This window comes from Epinephelus moara, chromosome 21, assembly GCF_006386435.1.
Source record: "Epinephelus moara isolate mb chromosome 21, YSFRI_EMoa_1.0, whole genome shotgun sequence".
Classification (NCBI taxonomy): Eukaryota; Metazoa; Chordata; class Actinopteri; order Perciformes; family Serranidae; genus Epinephelus; species Epinephelus moara.
In genome coordinates, this window is record NC_065526.1 from 16,988,431 (window position 1) to 17,007,957 (window position 19,527).

The following is a 19,527-nucleotide window of genomic DNA, read 5'->3' on the forward strand; positions in this document are numbered from 1 at the left end:
GGGGGCAAACACTTTTTCACACAGGGCCATGTAGCTTTGGATTTTTTTCTTCCTCATTAATAAAACCCTTCATTTAAAAACTGCATTTTGTGTTTACTTGTGTTATCTTTGACTAATGTTTAAATTTGTTTGATGATCTGAAACATTTAAGTGTGGAAAACATGCAAAAAAGTAAGAAATCAGGAAGGGGGCAAACACTTTTTCACACCACTGTATATCACCCGTAGAGATGTCTGTCGTCTCTCCAATATAATGGAACTAGATAGCACTCAGCTTGTGGTGCTCAAAGCCTAAAAAAAAAATACATTTCAAAAACTCAACAGCAATGTCTCTCTCCAGAAATCAGGCTGATAAACAACACTACAGGTAAGCGGAAACGTGTGTTTTTGATTTGGGGTGAACTGTCCCTTTAAGGATTCTGTAAGGTTCTGACACCCTGTGTGTCGTCTTACCTGTTATGTGAATGTTTGCAGTTCTGTTTAACAATCAATGCCTGGTCACTTTGCTCCCTTACAGCATCTCCTGTCCCACTATGTGACAGTGTAGAGTTCATCCTTGCCGCTCTGACAGAGCGTGTACCCACAAACCCGAGGTCTCCAGCTCCAGCTCCAGCCGCGGCTCCAGCCCATCGCCTCCCTGTCCTTCTCCTTCGGCGGCAGCAGGAACACCACGCAGCTGGCCACCAGGATGTGCCACAGCGAGTGTGTGTAGTAGTAGTTGTCCTCTGTCTCGGCAAAAATGTATAAACATACCCCGATCAGGGCACAGAGTGCTCCTGGGAGGAGGAAGAAGACCCAGCGTCTCCAAGAAGGCGGGTAGCACTGTCGTCGCTTTGCCCCTCGGTACACCTGTAAACCAAACAGAGCTAGATTCAGAAAAACTCAGCAGCGGCAACTAAGACGTCAGCAGCAGATTCCAGTCAGGTAGTGTTTTATAAATTTCCTATGTCTTACCCAGGCAATGACCATGAACAGTATGGCACACAGGACGGGGCCCAGCAGGTTCCACAGGCCTTTGCGGTCCAGCTGCATTGACATGGCTATCAGCAGAGCCCCGAGCATGAACAGAGTCTGCACACACAAGGTGATCATATAAAGACATTTTTAAACAAATCTTAGCATCGAAAATATCATATTAAAGGAACACTTCAGCCCCAAAATGCCCATGTTACACTGAATTCAAGTTCAACGTGGACCCCTATGACTTCAACTCATCAAGAATGTTTGCTTTTTTTGGATTCCATGTGGAGGCATGCAAGAAAAAGAAATTCTTCCTCACAAATTTAACGTATCATAGGGTGAGTCATCGATATACAAATGATCATTTTGCCAGCGAAGTGTTCCTTTAATCCTCAGTTCAGTGTTTTAATAGTATTACAGGCCATAGTCAGTGTCTTACATATTTGAAAGTGTCTCTGATGCGAGCCATGCACAGGATGGTGACCCAGATGGAGCAGACCGACCCCAGGAAGTCACAGTATTGTAGGGTATCGTAGTCCATTATACACAGTACAGCTACACCGGGCTGGTCACACGCGTGGTAGAACTGGAATATGAAAAGAATAGACATGGAAAAAGATGAATCACTCTACTTATGACACATGACACATACACATGGTATAGAATATATAATTAAAGGAAAAATTCACCACCTTTTAAATGGAAGCCCAGTCAGTGTTGATGGTAAATGGAGTCAAGTGAAGCAATAATTTCCTCAGTGTGTATATTGACAGAGAAAGCTGAGCTCCAGCAGTGCCTACGTGTGCCTGGGTGCCTTGTACATGAACTTCTGACGCCCATAACTATCACTAGCCTGCTAGCATGTAGCCCTCTGTTACCTACTTTGATGGCTAAAACATGGTGTAGCTGAGGTCTATAAGTAGAGCCTATTCTTCTGCAGGTAACAAAACAAAAGATGGATGCTCTGCAGTCTGCAGCAGCGTGAACCAACACAGCAACACTCTTTAGTATTTTTCACATTGTCCACGGCAGCACATCACTGCTTCACTTCTTCTGTTTTTCACCTTTCAATTGAAATGAATCATCATTTTTGTAAAGAGGCGACTCAACAAAATTAGGTGACAAAAATACTCACTTACTAGTCAATTGGTTATCTTTTCCAGTTTATCTTCAGGATCCCAAATGTCTGTGGCACACCTTTGTCCAAGTGAGGAGTTAAATTTTCATCCATATTATGTAACGCACACATGGGCTCTCTCAGCATCCAAAAAAAGCCCATGCTGGAATTCACTGCAGCAGAATGATTCTGTTTCTGTTGGCATCGGCGGGCAACTGGAGTAAAAGCACCACCGGTTGCTGTTTGCTCTCGGCAGCTCAGGTTCTGGAGGGTCCCCACCGTTCATATCCTCTCACAAGGCAGCTCGGCCTCAGCCGTTCTCCACTGCATTTCTTCAGGTATATACTCTGACTTGAATAAATATGGCCGCGTGTCCAAGTCTGCCAAAACTCTCTGAAATGTATCCTCATCCGTAACATCCTCTGAACTCATATTTTATGATGACATTTCCACTGTTTGAGACATAGCTAGTTTGCAATACAAGTGAAGAGAACAAGGAAGTTTTGTTTTTGAGTGGCATCTAGAGCACTCTACTGGGCTACCTGGAGAACAAAACCAGCTTGTAGTTTTTCCTGTGTCTAACTATATCACTGTTACGTCAAAAGATGGCGCTGCAAGCAGGAAGAACAGATTTTGCTTGTGAGCTCAGCTTTCTAGGTCAATAAGGATCACACTGAGGGGTTTATTGCTTTAATCAACTACATTTACCATCAACACTGATTGGATAAACATGTAAATGTGGCAAATTTTCCCTTTAAGTCCTAAAAATATTAGCAGGTGTAAAAGGTACACTTTGTGCCTTAACTGTACATGATCAGAATATAAAACTCTGGATGGCAGTCTTCACTGTCTTGTAAGGAGGATCAGTTTTTGTTTAGGTCTCCTGGGCTCATTGAAAGTATAATGACTCAAGTAAAAACTTGCTAAGCTTGAGCTAACAAGTTTTCACACATTGTAAACTCCGACAAAATTCTTGCTTTGATTTCTCGAAACGTCCCTTACACCGTAACGACAATCCTCAAGGAATAAATCTAATAAGTATTCCCACATGTATGCACGAGTGTGTGTGTTACCGTGGAGAAGAACATTGTGAAGAGGTAGACAGAGGCCTCAGTGATGTAGCAGCGTTTGATGGCCACCACCATGGCAGGCAGGAAGGAGAGGTTACTGAGCGTGAGCAGAAGAGTTGCTGCCAGCTGGCGGCGGTACGACTGAGCTGTCGAATCATCGGTGCAGCCCCAACCGCTCCAGCCTGCAAACACACACACACACACAAACTGAAGTCAAATAAATACAAAACAGAATGAATCATTAAATAGCAGGAAAGAATACAGTGAGGAAACTTATTATTTTCGTATGAGTAGCAACCAAATCGCCTGAAGAAAATGTTGGCATTGCACGTTTCTGCAAACTATGGATACGTTACATTGGCATGTTATGTAGCGGATATGTTGAAACTTTCACAACGCTGTGGTTAACGTGCGATTATGTTTAGGGACAAAAACCACTTGGTTATGGTTAGGAAAAGATCGAGTTTTGGCTTAAGATACCCAGTTTTAAGGGCAGGGTACCCCCTGGAAAAGAAGCATATGTGTGTCTCAGGTTGTATGTTCCAGAAAACAACCGCTTTTCATGCCACTATTCCCACTGAAATAAATAAAAAACAAAAACAAATAAAAAAACAGCTATGGGTTGCTAAAAAACACCCACGTTAGGGGGCTAAAAAAAAGCTGGAAACACAGCAATGATTCACTCAAAAACAACTGTTTTTGTTGTTTTTTTGGTCTTGAACAGTGGTCTGCAGAGCATAGGTGTTGTTGAAAATGCATTAATGTCTCTCTAAAAAAACAGCCGCTTTTTGTGACACTATCTTTGCTAGAAAAACAGCTACAGGTCTCTGAATAACACCCATGTTTGGTGCCTAAAAAGCTGCTGGAAACACAGCAACCACTTGCTCATAAACAACCGGTTTGTTGCCTGTTGATCTAAAACAGGGGTCTGCAGCTTGGCTAGTGTCTCACCTAGATGTCACACCATCCACCATCCCATCAACCTCCCGATGAGAAAGTCAGCTTATATACTATGTCGCTCTAGAAACGCTGATACGTATGAATCATGCAAATGTAGCGCATCAGTGGTTTGCAGAAGTGTGCAACACCACTGACCTGTAGACTAGTTATTCAGGTTATTTAAGTGAAAGCAAAGTACCTTTATGTTTGTGTGTGTGTGTGTGTGTGTGTGTGTGTGTGTGTGTGTGTGTCGTACCAGCCTTGCAGACACAGGCAGCGTACAGGTAGCTGTAGGATCTCAGCAGTCTACATTCACCATACGTCCCACAGTCCTCTACACAGGCACTGATGAACACCTCTGGGAGCACAGACACCAACGATGTATTACCACAGTCGCTGCTGCAAGAAAAGCACACACATTTTACATTTTAACAATGAGACCAGCCCATAACACTATCAAAACACAATCTAGTAAAGGAAAACAGTAAACATCTACTGTGTGTTGAGAGTAGTGTGATCCTTATCTGAGGGAGGATGCACACACAATAAAAGACAGACATATAATATTTGCATCAGTCTGTGTTACCTGTTGCATGTTAGCTGCAGGGTGAGGTACCATGTTGTCGACTGAGGAAAAGGCAGCCTGACCACAGCTTTAGGAACGCTGACATTCACATGAACACCGTATCCTCCAAACAAAGCTGCAGATACACACAAGACAAAGTCAAGCTCCCATTTGCTACTGTTAATCAGCTGGACTATTTTCTGCTGTTTTATCTTGATGTTGCCTGGTTCAATAAAGGGATAGTGTGAATGTTTTAGAGTGAGGTTGTATGAAGCATCTAGTAGATGGCAGTTGGCATGCCCCCAGTTTGGAAAAGCAGGTAGGAGTATCAACAGTGAAGCTAAGCAATGGTAAAGGGTGAATCCTAATTCACCCTTTTAAACACCAAATTCACACAAACAAACTAACTGATAGAGGCAGCAGTAGACCAGCAACTCCTGTGTTCAGCGATGTAAAAGTACTGCTTTTGTCAAAGGAGTCTGGAGGCTTTGAAGACAGTGTAGGAGCTAAGTCTATTACTTGCAGCTACATGGATGTTTCACCCGGCCTGACCTGGCTGACATGCTTTGCACGGTCGATGCCACAGCTTCCTTTGTTGTGTTGAGTTCAGACAATAAACGGCTGGCTCCAGTTGCAGAGCAATCAAACCACGAAACATACGTTGAATAAATGGCTATTGCTGTGTGCTGTTTCTGGCTTCTGTGGTAGATTATGTAGATTCTACGGGAGACAGAGTGCAGCAAGCAGTGTGGCTGCTAGTCAGTCAGTTGCAGCTGCTGCTACAATAGTTCTCAGAGTCCGCAGCCTACCTAAAATGGATAATAAAGCAGCAAGAATTTCAGCCAGTCCCGTCTCCATTGAAGGTGAGCGTTGTAGTGCACTTTTGATTCCACATTCTCCCACGAAAGAGGCAGCTTGACATGACTTATTCAATATGCAAGGTTTGCAAAATGAAAGTCACACACTTCAGGAACACTGAAGTATGTGACCCAGAGATGAAAGCGTAAGGTTTGCCTTTGTTTGTTTACATTGTTGCATCAGTTGAGATCTAACTATTTCAAATATAAAATCTATGATATACACACTTTACTCTTTCTTCATACCATCATTTGCCACACTGCCTTACTTAGCTTACAGCAGACTGGAGTATCCTGAAGTTAGCACCCTTATGTACTGAATCAAGAATCAATTTTGAATCATAATATCAGATACTATGACTGACTATACCCACTTTTCCACCGCACAAAAAGCCTGCTAACACCCACTCACATCTGGCTTTTGTATAATAGGAAAGGTTATAATTGGCAGGGTCAAATGACTCCGTAGTAGTCACGGGTATTTATCGGCTCTGGCTTCTACTGGCAGTGACAGAAATGCAAAACCAGGCTGAACAGGCTCATTTTAGCCCTTTAATTGGCAAGATGCAATGATGTGCCACTACAAAATACTGTCCATCTCCGCCCAAGCAGCCCTCAAACATCGTTCAAAATTAATCTTCACCGAGTTAGAAAGAGAGACTGAATAATTATACAAAAAAAAGCAGCCACTGTAAAGTTTTCAAAGGCCTCCATGCTGATTTCTAGCCTGTCCATGAAGTGGAACATGACACACCAAAGCTGAGAACATGGCTCTGGTCTACTGGCAATGCAAAAGGAGTGTGTCGCCTATTTTTAGCAGGTTTACCCATGTTTAAAAAACCTGTGTGCACACACTTATGTTGGTAGAAAAGGGGTATATGTTTAACTACATTACACAACCCCACTTTAAAAAACCCAAACTATCCCTTTAAGCCATGGTTGTTCTTTCTAGGTGTTTATTATGCATCATTCATCATTTCCTCAGTACGAATATAAATAACTCAGGTTATCTGTGTTACCTGTGCGACAGGGTTGAGAGTGGTTGAGCTCGAGGACTGGAGCCCATGGAGAGAGACAGGCCACCACACTGCTGCCGTTCCCCAGGGTTACATTAGTCTAAACACACACACATGTATCAAAGTAAAACAGCATGAAAGCTCAACTCTCTCAAATTTAACAGGCTTCATCAGATGTTCAGTGACTCAGTCGTACTCACAGTGTTGAGTGTGAGCTGTAGGTTGAGTGTGCCACCGGTGGCCTGTGGGTGCAGGGGGTAAGTGAGCAGTGTGGGGTGTGTATCTGTGACGCTGACGTTGGGTCCGTTGACAGGTGTGAATCGGAGCGACAGTACGTCCACCTCCTCGTAGAGCACGGGGATGTTCCACACACACGCCGACGGCAACAGAGGTGTTAACAGTGATACTGATTCGTTGTATAAGGCGGCTGCGTCTGTGACCACTGAGCTGTTGCCTGCTGATGTTGAGTTGGTGTAGCTGCTGTTGCCGCGGAGCTTGGTGATGTCATCATCCACTTTAAGGCCTACGCTTTTTGGCTTACACCCCACTGAGGCACACACACAGGTAGTAAATTAGAACAGAATATAATGTGTTTAAACTCATGTTGATGGACGTGTGTGTATCTGTGATCACCTGTGTAGTTTGAGACGATACTAAAGGTCACAGTGCGGTTGTCGAGGCTGCTCTCCACGACAACCCGTAACCAGGTATCCCAAGGTGGGTTGGAAAGAGCTGCGGAGCAGGTAATCCCTGAGCAGTTCACTGTTACTGGGCGCTGCTGCAGAGAGGTGGAGCCGAGCCTGAGGAGCACTGAACAGTTTTCACCGTCTGCTCCCTCCCCTGACGAACAGTCAGCCACGGAGACGGAGAGAGAGGAGGCAAACTCTGGAACATACAACCTGAGACACACACAAAGATACATGAACTGGAGTTATATAGACTGATAAAAATAAGGAAAATGTATTGTCATTTCAGAACATGTGAACATGAAAGATCTAAATTAGGTCCCGTGCAGGTAAAGAAAGAAGAGTCTACACCATAACCAGGAGCCAGATAGATCACTGCACCGCTGTGCACCACCAGCAAATATAAAACAGAACACAGGATGGGAACAGAGTAAATAAAATTCCTCCACATGCACACACAGACAGTTTTACTTACTTAAGGCGTGCAGGTTTGTCAGGTGCTGCAGTCTGCTGGAGGAATGTGCCCTGCTGTAAAATGGGTGTGTCCACCGCTCTCCTGATTGACAGCTGAGGCTGGAAGAAGTAGGAGCAGGACGGAAAGCCCTAACAGATAAAGACAAAAGATAAATACATATACACACAGGTTCATAATTCTCTTCAGTCAATCGGCCCTGTCAAGCACTTCTCATAAAGGCCATTCAAAGTTTGTCAGATGACTAATAAACTGATAAGATTAATAAATCAGGAGGACGATAAACAGAAAAAACAGTGTGCGGCTAATGGAGACATAATGTTAAAGCCTTAGTTTCAAGTTTCAGTTACTGGATTTTACATCTTTTTTTATCTCTATGGTTTATTTTATTTATTTTACTGACTTTAATGTATTGATTTTTTAAAATGTTATTGTTTTATCTGTGCTATTTTTAGTCTTGAAAAAATTATATATATATAAATTTTGGTCTGTGTTGTTTCAAGTTTGCTAAATGAAGCATTTTGTGCTGCAAGTTTGTGTGAAATAAATAAAGTGGAGTGGAGTTGAATTGAGCTGATAAGACAAAATACAAAAAGAAGTTATCTTTCAAGGCCAGCCCTCGGTAAACAAGACTGCACTACGAGCTGCAATTCTGCAATATGGACAGAGGCCAAGAAAAGGAATAAGAGGAAGAATGTGGTTTAGCTACTTTGCTTAATAATCAATCCACCTATACCCCCCCCCCCCCCCCCCCCCCCTCCGGTGGAACAGGTCAGGGTAAAAGGGAAAGAGGAATACTGAGACTTTACCTTGGTATTTCAATGCAAAACAAAGTTCTTATTTGGACAAATATGATGAACACACAGTCCAGTAATGGGACAACAAATTTAAGAAAGCCAAAAACCATAATGACAAGCACATGCTGTGTTTACATCTCCATACAAACCTTCTGCTCAATGCGCCCATCATCTTCAGGCAAGTGGGCACCGATGTACCAATCACCGGGAGCAGGATTGGAGAGGTTAAAGGTTGTGGAGCTGTGTGATGTCACCGGCAGGATCAGAGACAGACAGGGGCTCCATAGTGTTGCATTTGGAAACTTTGTCCCTGTTGGGTTTATAACTGGAGGGGCACCATATTGAATATGGCTACAAAGGAGAGAGTTTCAAAGTAAGTTTCAACAAAATAAAAGGCAGAAAATTCAGCAGAGAAACTGAGAAGAGGATAAATAGAAGCTGATAAAATGTTTTTATGATGCAGAGCTCAGTGTGTCTCACATGGTGACGTTGTGCTGTCCACAGTGGAAGCTGTGGCCCTTGGTGACGGTGAACAGCCAGCGAGCGACGGCACTTTCCTCTGGAATATGAAACCTCTGCAGCCTCACGTTGCCGTACCAACCGTACTTTGACAACTTCTGGGCCGGTTTGGACGAGAGCTCGGATACAAATGTCACCTGTCCATCTGTAGAAAAGAAAGAGGCCTTGTTATCAAGATGAACTGTAAACATTTGGTAGTTCCTGGTGTGGCCAGTTCATTTGGTATATGTGGGGCTTTTTGTGTTGTTTTTGATTTGCGTTTCTTTTCTTTGTTTTCAGTTCCACATTTTAGTTTGTACATGCAAGACCAGAAGATGGTTGTGAAATAACAGTGTTATGTAATCCCATGTTCTCCCTGTGTCAGCGTGGGTTTTCTCCAGGTACTCCGGCTTCCTCCCACAGTCCAAAGACATGCAGGTTAACTGGTGACTCTAAATTGTCCGTAGGTGTGAATGTGAGTGTGAATGGTTGTCTGTCTCTATGTGTCAGCCCTGTGATAGTCTGGCGTCCAGGGTGTACCCTGCCTCTTGCCCAGTGTCAGCTGGGATAGGCTCCAGCACACCTGCAACCCCTAACAGGATAAGCGGTCACAGAAAATGAATGAATTTAATACCATAGATGATGACATAATACTCACTAAAATGGAAAGGTATGGAATCAGAGAGGTTGTGCTAAACTGGTTAAAAAGCTGTACAGAAAGCCAGCAACATGGGGCCTTGGTGGTTTAGTGGGTAAAGCAGGCGCCCCATGTACAAGGCTGTTGCCGCAGCGGCCCAGGTTCGAATCCAGCCCGTGGCCCTTTGCTGCATGTCATCCCCCTTTCACGCTTACCTGTTCTGTCCATTAAAGGCAAAATGCCCAAAAAAAATCTTAACAAAAAAAAAAGAAAAAAAGAAAGCCAGCAACATTTAGTGCAGATTGGTAATTACAAATCAAAATGTCTAGACATTACTTGTGGAGTTCCACAGGGGTCTGTACTAGGTACTATAAATGATATGGAGAGAGTATCAAAACTGTTTTATTTGCAGACAACACTGTAGTGACATTCTCTCTGAGTACCAAAACAAGCAACTAATGAGTTGTAGGCACAGTAACTTCAGTGTGACAGGAATGTTTTAAACATTTACTGAAAAAGTTTATATTACCTTTAGAAACACAGTAGAAAAATTACTACTACTTTTACCTATTTCTATATAATGTATGGAATAAAATTCTGTATGCAATTTAAATGAACAAATTTCAAAATGTGGTTTGACGCAAACAAACTAGGGATGCACGATAATATCAGCACATCATCGCATTACAGCGGTATCTACCAATATTGGCTTGGAGTCAAATATCAAAATCAGCCAACATGCCAATTTCTGCCGATGTGAAAAACCAATATATATACATTTTTTTTAATATCAATCGTAGATCAAAACCTTGTATCCAGTGCCCATGGAGATAGGTAAACTACAGGATACACAGGAAGGCAATACAGGCACTCCATAATATAGAAAATGAGCAAGGAAGTATTAAAAAGCCTTAATTGTAGTGGCTAACTCATTAAAGAGCCAACTTGTTTAGACCACTGCAGGTCTTCGTCAGGGCTTTAAAAATACGTTTTTACATCTGTTTTAGACATTTCTTAAACCACCACAACCTCAAACAACTATTGTAGAAAACAAAAGGCTGTGAGTTATTATTGTCCTCAGGACTTCACAGATTTTAAAGGAAACACTCTTTATAAACGCATATAAATCAGACAATGAAATAACAATAGTACACAATGCAAACAAGACTGATCCAAGACTCCTAACATTTCATTGGTTCATTTGTAATGCATTTCAGTTTGTAAATTGTATCTCTCTAACAATTTTATATTACCTCTTAGTCTGTAACTCTTACTAGTTTTTATCTTTCTCTGATGTTATTCAATAAGGGAGGTATCTTCATGAGCCATTTTTGGCTTCTAACCTCTCCTGCACAATCTTTTACCTTTTAATTTCTTTTTCCTGTCTTTTCTATAAAAGTGTGTGCAAATAAATCAACTAAAAATAATGGGACAAATGATTAGAAATATTCATTTTGAAGAATTATACAATGGAGAAATTTAACCAGAGACATTAAGAGATGCAAACACGTGCAGTTAAAATGACGAATCTGAAACTGGAATAGAAAACAAACCCAGTTGCATGTCCAGCAGACAGTGCTGGACAGTCCACTGACTTTAAACGTTACCAAGTTAAATAGCCAAATAGCGGCACGGTTTATTGAGAGATACAATAAAGATACACATTGTCACCTTCATATTATTTATAAGGCTGATAAAAATATCACTTTAACAATGTTCAATATTAGAGTAGTTTGAGACCATTTAGCAGAGCGCAGATTATACGAAACGTCCCTGTATCCAGGTGAACGCGTACATCGAGACAGTTAGCAAACATGCTAACACCAGTTTCCTCTGACTTCGTCTCTTTCAGTGAAAACACTCACCGTCTGCTAACGTCCAGGCCCACAGGACGACCAACAGGAGCCCACGGAGAAAACAAACTTCCATGTTTCCGTTGCGAGTGTCTGAAACATTACATCGTCCTTTATCCACCTGTAATGTCACACCAGTCCATCGCTACTGAGAAATCATCCTCCCCGCACGGCACTTCCTGAATTCCATGTAAATATCGACGTCACTAAAGCCGTCGGGTGCTGCCTTTGGGGTCTGTCGGAAAGATGAAAATTATTCGCATTGACGAGATAGAGAGGTAGTAGTTCAGTTAGAATTTGTATCATTTTAAAAAAAGATGATGTTTAAATGTTATAAAAGCAACATAAATACCTCATTCAACATTATTTTGTTATAAGACAAAACATAATGCCAAAATATAAATCAGATAGTTCACAAATACAGTCCGTGTGTTAACTACAATGTGAACTCTTGAAAGTACAAACTAGGGATTATCCAGGAAGGCAACACTTGCATGATAAACTGTATAGCTGAGTTGAACTTATTAATGTTTGATAAATCTCTGCATGCTAAATTTGATATACATAAATCTGTGTTGACCAAGTCATTGCCCTGTTAAAAAGTTTTTTTGGGACAGATTTTAATATTTCAATGCAGTCTCTAGAACAGTGGTTCCCAACTGCTGGGTCCTGGTCCAAAAGTGGGCCCCGATTCCATTCTGAATGGACCACAAGTGACTCACAAATGTGTTAAATTTGTAAAAAAAACACACTTTATTTTGAAGTACAATGAATTTCTAGCGCAAAGCTTTTACTTTGAAGTGCTGTTTCCTGCTATAGAGTGAGTGACTAATGGACAGCTATATGATGGAGACCGCAAACTAGCCCAAGGACATGGTCAAACACAAGGATGATGCTGAATATATTAAACTGTGTGGACCTTGAACAAATGACTAAGGAGAAATCTGGACATTGTGGCTGGACCAGTTTGGAACCAGTTCTCTAGAACATAAACAACATTTTATTGTATGACAGAGCACAAACAGTTTTGTAACGACTGTGGTTACTTTCCCAGTTCTCTAAGATATTGAAAAAGCTCTTTATTGACAGGTTATACAATTTCATAGAAAAGCACAAACTGTCATTGGACAGTCAGTACGGATTCAGAACAAACCGATCAACATCCATGGCGTTAATTGAGTAAACAGAAGAAACAACCAGTTGTATTGATAACAAAACATATGCAGTGGAAGTATTTATAGATTTTTTAAAAAACATTTGATACCATACATCATGAAAGTGGCTAAAAAGCTATATTGTAAACCAGTACCATTTGTGTAGATTGGTAATTACAAATCCAAATGTCTGAATATTACTTGTGGAGTTCCACAGGGGTCTGTACTAGGTCCTTAGCTGTTTGTTTTGAATATAAATGAAATATGTAAAGTATGAAGTATTTATCAAGTATTTATACATCAGTGGTTTTCAAACTTTTTGTGCCCAAAGCACGCCATAGGACAAGCCAAATTCTCAAGGCACAACGATAGATAGATAGATAGATAGATAGATAGATAGATAGATAGATAGATAGGTACTTTATTAATCCCCGTAGGTAAATTGTCATGTCCAGTGGCTAAGGCACATAAAAGAGTACAAGGCACATATAAGACACATAAAAGAGTACAAGAACGAGTAATATAAATACAAAATAAAAATAAAATAAAATAAAATAGAAATAATCTACATGTAAACAGTGTACACTATCAGAAGGTACAAACTGCAAAAGTGCAGGAGGGTGTGCGGGTGTAGTGAGGAAATGAGCTATGTGCTCCCTCTCCCATTGAAGAGTCTGATGGCTGTCGGGATGAAGGATCTCCTGAACCTCTCAGTCCAGCACCGCAGTGACAGGAGACGATGGCTGCGGCTGCTTTTCTGTCCAGCCAAGATGCAGTGCAGTGGATAATTATCACAGTCTAGTATGCCCTGCATCTTGCTCCTCGGGCATCTCTCTGTGATGGTCTCCACCGAGTCCAGGCTCCTGCCCAGCACTGAGCCTGCTTTCTGGATGAGCTTATCTAGCCGTTTCCTGTTTCTGTCCGCCAGGCTTCCTCCCCAGCAGACTGCAGCGTATAGCAGAGAGCTCTCCACCACTTATTTATAAAACATAAAACGACCTCTATAACAAGTGTTATCACTCTTATCGTGACGTAAATGTTTGATTTTATTTACTTATATCAAATAACAATTGACAACCAACCATTTTACTCATGAAATATTTATTAACAAAATGATTTGAGAATTCATTTTAAACCTTTTTTAAAATTGCATAAAAGAACCAATAACAGATCCATTTAAACAAGAAATAATGTCAGATAATGTAGGAGAGAACATATGAGAAATAAGCACAGGAGAGAAGTGACAGCTGTTCTTGTCTATTGAATGAGATTAGACATTTAAATAAAATTCAGTGCAATCGAATTAAAAAGACAGAAAGACAGACTTCATGATATCTCTGCAATTCCAGTGCCAACTGTGTAAAACATTTACTGGACATAACATTTCTACATATCTTCTAAAAGAGCTTCTTCATATTTGTGGTTTCCTTCATTTTAAATAAAAGTTTTGTGTCATGTGGAACTCCTAAAATAGGCAGAATAAACTGTGAACATCTTAATCAAAAGCAGAAGAGTAGTGAATAAGAGACTGTGACACATTCATCATTAAGCATCATTCATAATTAATCCATCAAAGTGCATTTAAATCCCACTGCATTACAGGCAGTAACTGTTGAAGAGCTTAAAGATAATGTATTTAAACTGTGCTCAAAGATCATAGAAACGTCACATCATCCTGAGACTCCACCCAGCACCACTGAGCATCATAGCCCAGCAAAGATGTCTCACTATCAGGTGCATGCTCCTCCTCTTTTGTCATACTGTTCTGAGAGGCTCTGAAACTCTCCTGAGTTTGTTGCTCTGTCTGTTTCTCCCCCGACTCTTTAGTGAGGGATAAACTACCATTATTTGCTTTCACTTCTCTTCTTGCCCTGTTCGATCTGAGGAGAGCTCTCCTGATGGTGTCAGCACCGCCTGTGATGTCATGTAATGGAACTACATCCGAGTCCTTTTGTAAGTTGGTACTAACCAAACCATTGGCGGGGCTAGATGAGGCCTGGCCATGACTGGAAGGACTCAGAGGTCTTGCTTCGGTAGACTCGGGGATCAGCATGTCGACGTAGGTCTTGTGGTTTGAAACGCCATCTTCAGTGTGTGCTGGCGGGTCTGCTGATTCCTCACCAGAGGTTTCAATCAAGTCCGGAGTTGGACTCAGGCTCTCTCTGTGGGAGCGGTAGTAGAAATAGTCAGACACATACTGTCATTTTATTTACTCCTTCGCTTAATGAGTTTTTTCTTTAAAATGTATGTCTATGATTTTGTATTAATACATTGTTGTTCATTGTTTCTTTAATAATCTAATTACCTATCATATTCCAGTCCCGTTAATTGAATTCACTGTCTTAAACTGTAATTGTGCTTTGGCAACACATATGAAATGTCATGCCATTAAAGCTTATTGAATTGTACTGAATTGAAAACTACCAGCAAAATCTGGACAAATTTACACATTTGCTAGGATGTTAGGGTATTCTTAATTCAAGTCCAAGAGTTTGATGATATCCTTTATAAGTATACATTTATCATATCGTATCTTGAAAATTCACTGTCATATACTAAAGTGATCCCCGCACACCCTGGGCCCCGCCCCTGCTTGTGGCCCAAGGATACTTTTTTTTTTTTTAAGATATTTTTTGGGCCATTTTGCCTTTAATGGACAGGACAGGTAAGCGTGAAGGGGGAGAGAGAGGGGATGACATGCAGCAAAGGGCCACAGGCTGGATTCGACCCCGGGCCGCTGCGGCAACAGCCCTCTACATGGGGCGCCTGCTCCACCACTAAGCTACCGACGCCTAAGCCCAAGGATACTTTTGATAAATATATAATGGGAAAATACCAGCATATATACATTTTATATCCTACATATATAAATAATATTACAAAATGATCTAGTGAAGTGGCCGTCGTAGATACATCTAAAAAAACACGTCTTGATATGTCACAGTTGCTGCTCACAACTTTTTGTCATACTAGTGGAAACTGTCACGATGACATAGCTAACTTTCATCTAACACAGCTGTCAATCATGTCAGTCACTGTTCGTGAACTTCGGTCAGGCTGTCAAACTCGACAGTGCTGATCAAATATAAATCAACATTCTGTCACTGCATTGCATATTTCTCACCTCAGATGTTTTCAAAGACATATTTTAGTGACTGTTGAAGATTATTTTTTGGCATTTTTGCCTTTATTAGCTAGGAGAGTTTCATGTGAAATGGGGAGAAAAGAGATGAGATGACATGCAGCAAAGGGCAAGAGCTGGAATCGAACCCGCAGCTGCTGCGGCAAGGACATAGCCTTTGTGCATGGGGACCAGCGCTACCAGGTGAGCTAGTGTCTACATTCTGTTACTGTATCCCGTATTTCTCACCTCTGATGTTTTCAAAAACATATTTTAGTGATTGTTTAAGATTATTTTTCGGCATTGTTGCCTTTATTAGATAAGAGAGTTTTGTGTGAAATGGGGAGAAAGAGACAAGATGACATGCACTAAAGTGCCAGAGTTGGAATTGAACCTGCAGCTGCTGAGGCAAGGACATTGCCATTGTGCATGCGGCACCCACGCCACCAGGTGAGCTAGTGGGCACCCGATAGCATATTGTTTAGCTGTAAAATAAAAAGTTTGCTCCAGCCATGTTTCCAACATGGCAGCTGGGTCACAAACTTTCTCATTTTACAGCTAAACAGTACACTACTGTCTCTGACAACATTTGAGGGAAGACATAGGTAATGCAGTAAAAGAATTTTGATGCATATTTTATCTGTGCTGCCTATTTGCAAAGGTACAAACTCTGGTCACATGACTTAGACTCGAGTTAGGCTCAAGTCACAAATTCTATGACTTTAGACTCGACTTGACAAAATCAAAAAAGACTTGCAACTCCACATGCACTTTAACACCAATGATGGGTGACTTCACTTGGATTTGAGCCTTTTGACTTAAAAATATTTGATACCTTACCCAAAACTCAAAGACTAAAAATGTTACTTAAAAAGTATGCCATGAATCAATTCATGTCCCATAATATCCTGAATCAACTAATGTTAATGCTACTGATTCCCAGCAAGTCGACATTTAGTTCCCCAGCTCCATTTTTGTTTAAATGCGTCTGACAGCATCCAGTCAAGTTGCAGGAGAAAACCCTGAACGCCAGCTGGAAAAAAATGATACCAAAAATAATTTTGTTCATGTACAAAAACAACACAGTAGTTGACAAAAAACAAATTGCAGTAACTGGGACCTGAGCGCAAAGACTAGAGACTTATTTGTGACTTACAAAACAATGACTTGGTCCCACCTCTGCTAGTTTGACAGCTTGACTTCAATTCACCAGCAGTGACTGACATAACTGACAGCTGTCTAAGAAACTCCTCAGCTCTGACTGGTTGTTGGAAACACAGGGAAGAGGAGGAGGGACATGATTTGTTGTTTTTACAAATGATCTGTCTCATGTAATACTGCATGGATGTGACAGTGTCAACCAATACAACAAAAACATATTTTCAAAGTTACTAACTGTAGCTTTAATGCATGTCTTTGTACATATAACCTGATTTTAGTTTGCCTAAAAATAAGTGCACATTTTCAATGAGAATATCGTCCTGTACACCTGTTAAACTAAACACGTTAGGTCAGTGGTTTCCAACTGGTGGGTCGGGGTCCAAAAGTGGGTCACGAGTCCATTCTGAATTGACTGCAACGTGTCAAGGTGTCAGGTTTGTAAAAAACACACTTTATTTTAAATTACAGTGAATTTCAGTGCAGTTTCCTGCTGTAGAGTGAGTGACTAATGGACAGCTACTTGACAGAGACAGCAAAGTAGATGGACGACATGGCCAAATGCAAGTATGATGCTGAATATATCAAACTGTGCAGACCTTGAACTAATGACTAAGGAGAAATCTGGACCCTGTGGCTGGACCAGTTGGGAACCACTGCTGTAGACTGTACCTGCAGGGGGACATGGAGGGCCCGTGCTCTTCCACAGTCACCAGGCTGCTCAGGCTGCCTGTCAAGCTGCTGCCGTGGCTGGCTAAGGCGCCCCGCTCCTCCATCAGCCAACGCATGGCCTCAATACCCTCGTGCACGGCTACCAGCTGGCGCAGAATCCTCACATCGGCAGAACGCAGCCACCTCTGCACAGATAGTGAGGAGTTAGATAAGCGTGATGTAGGTGTGAATATGGGAACTGGTTTGTGTGTGTGCATGGCAGGTATGTAGGTGGGAGAGCTGAGAGATGTGTGTGCATTTAACATCACTCAGGGGCCCCTGGACGTAAATAACGTGTCCCCCCACTAGTGAGGCCCTGCTTGTGTGCTCATTTGACTACAACACATGAAGCAGAACAACAGAGCAAAAGAATGGAAAAGAATGAGGGAGGGTCTGAGCTGAGGAGCAGAGACTGAGCAGAGGAATCCAATCAGAATGTGTGAAATGAATGGAGGTGAATGAGACGGAGGCAGGTGAGGGGTGTGGCGGAGAGACAGGTGACACAGTCTGTCATTAGATATTACACATGAGCAGGTGAAGAGGCTGAGAGTGAAGCTCAGATGCTTTGACATTTCTGCAGTTCACTGAAAAACATGCGATTTGAATAAACAAAGCAGTGATGGCTGAAACAAGTTGTGCCAGTTGTGGCAGTGCCAAATACGGAAAGAGGCGCGGGTAAATATAGGCGCACTCAAATAATACAAAGTCATGCCGAGTCACTACAAAATAGGATTTATATAATGTGATGTATTTATTGCTGAGAACATATATTTACCATCTCTTGTTTTAAGTTGCTTATCTTGTCAGAAAAGCTGTCGCTCAAGGCAGAGCCGCGGTCTCCTCTGTCCACCACATCAGACCTCCAACCATCCTCACAGTCCGCAGCATCCCTCATCCAAATCAGAAGACTCTCCGGTGTTTTCCTGCCAACCTTATTTTCCACTTCTCTCAGATCTGGGAAGGAATCGTTAAGGATTTCCTCTGCCATCCCACCGCGCAGTAATCACCCCAAGTCTTCGGATGGAGCTTGTGCGTAAAGTCACCTCACTCCACTGTGAGAAGTGACACCCCTCCAGCGGGTGAATCACCATAAACTTCACTTTCTCGACTTACAGCACAGTCCCACACGTTGTATTCCCGAACAGTCCACAATAAACCACGATCACAAACGACCGAGCGGCCACAGAGGCGCAGAACGAGCCGTGAAAACGCTGGAAGTGTGAAAGCGCATATCACCTGTCCCGCTGCTGCCTGCTGTCACCATTCATGCTCCAGAGGTATTGATGGTATGCGGCCCAGAATGTGATGCTGGAAAGTGGAAATGTTCTTTGTGTTGCTCTCAAACAATGGTGGGAGTTTCATACCGGCTGTCACATGGAGAGGCTTCAGTTAACACCTGTGCGCACTGAGCTGTAGAGAGCGCACATTAAATCTGTGAAATCACATCATGATTGGCTGTTTTTATCAGCATCATTTAACCCTGAGGCACCACATAAAGACAAACAAGAATTTCATACAGAGTATTATTTAATCTAACCTGTGATTTAGGCCTGTATTTGATTGAATGTAATCCTGGGATGAACGCCTACATTAAAGGGAAAGTTCTGATTTTTTGAAGTGGGGTTGTGTGAGGTTCTAATTCACAGAGTATTACACACAGTAGATGTTGGCCTCCAGTTTGGAGAAGCAGCAGGAGCACCATCACAAAAAGCAATGTAGCCTACTGATGTGGATGGGGCAAAGCAATACTATTCTAGCCACCTAAAAAAATCCCACGTAAAAAGAAAATCTGGGGTGCCGTTTGTAAAGTGTCTCTCACTGAAATTAACAGCAACATTTTGGCACATTTAGCTTCAAACAACATTTAAAAAAAGAAAACATATTTCAAATATTCAAGATATTTGAAATATGTTAAAT

At 41.8% G+C, this 19,527-nt stretch overlaps 2 protein-coding genes across 2 annotated transcripts; both read right to left on the reverse strand.

Moving 5' to 3' along the window:
• Positions 1 to 98: 98 nt before the first annotated feature.
• On the reverse strand, positions 99 to 11,641 carry pgap6 (post-glycosylphosphatidylinositol attachment to proteins 6). Its single transcript, XM_050033365.1, has 13 exons — positions 11,479 to 11,641; positions 8,959 to 9,142; positions 8,628 to 8,829; positions 7,685 to 7,812; positions 7,157 to 7,422; positions 6,724 to 7,070; positions 6,527 to 6,623; positions 4,672 to 4,786; positions 4,342 to 4,484; positions 3,150 to 3,328; positions 1,399 to 1,545; positions 954 to 1,070; positions 99 to 848 (listed from the first exon to the last, which is right to left on the reverse strand). Exons 1-13 carry the CDS (start codon positions 11,540 to 11,542, stop codon positions 531 to 533), a joined length of 2,307 nt encoding a protein of 768 aa, XP_049889322.1. The 5' UTR covers positions 11,543 to 11,641; the 3' UTR covers positions 99 to 530.
• A 2,074-nt stretch (positions 11,642 to 13,715) lies between these two features.
• On the reverse strand, positions 13,716 to 18,886 carry LOC126383033 (leucine rich adaptor protein 1-like). Its single transcript, XM_050033408.1, has 3 exons — positions 18,386 to 18,886; positions 17,572 to 17,756; positions 13,716 to 14,782 (listed from the first exon to the last, which is right to left on the reverse strand). The coding sequence occupies exons 1-3, from the start codon at positions 18,596 to 18,598 to the stop codon at positions 14,275 to 14,277; spliced, it is 906 nt and encodes a 301-aa protein (XP_049889365.1). The 5' UTR covers positions 18,599 to 18,886; the 3' UTR covers positions 13,716 to 14,274.
• Positions 18,887 to 19,527: the final 641 nt, after the last annotated feature.

What these genes read in the sequence shown, in the direction of transcription:
- pgap6 (XM_050033365.1), bottom strand. Translation starts at nt 11,542, where the DNA reads ATGGAAGTTTGTTTTCTCCGTGGGCTCCTGTTGGTCGTCCTGTGGGCC. An exon ending in ATGGGCGCATTGAGCAGAAG is followed by an intron (nt 7,813 to 8,627) that starts GTTTGTATGGAG and finishes TTTATCTGTTAG; the next exon opens with GGCTTTCCGTCCTGCTCCTA. An exon ending in TCAGAGACACTTTCAAATAT is followed by an intron (nt 1,071 to 1,398) that starts GTAAGACACTGA and finishes TTGTGTGTGCAG; the next exon opens with ACTCTGTTCATGCTCGGGGC.
- LOC126383033 (XM_050033408.1), bottom strand. Translation starts at nt 18,598, where the DNA reads ATGGCAGAGGAAATCCTTAACGATTCCTTCCCAGATCTGAGAGAAGTG. An exon ending in GCAACTTAAAACAAGAGATG is followed by an intron (nt 17,757 to 18,385) that starts GTAAATATATGT and finishes CTATCTGTGCAG; the next exon opens with AGGTGGCTGCGTTCTGCCGA. An exon ending in CCCTCCATGTCCCCCTGCAG is followed by an intron (nt 14,783 to 17,571) that starts GTACAGTCTACA and finishes CCGCTCCCACAG; the next exon opens with AGAGAGCCTGAGTCCAACTC.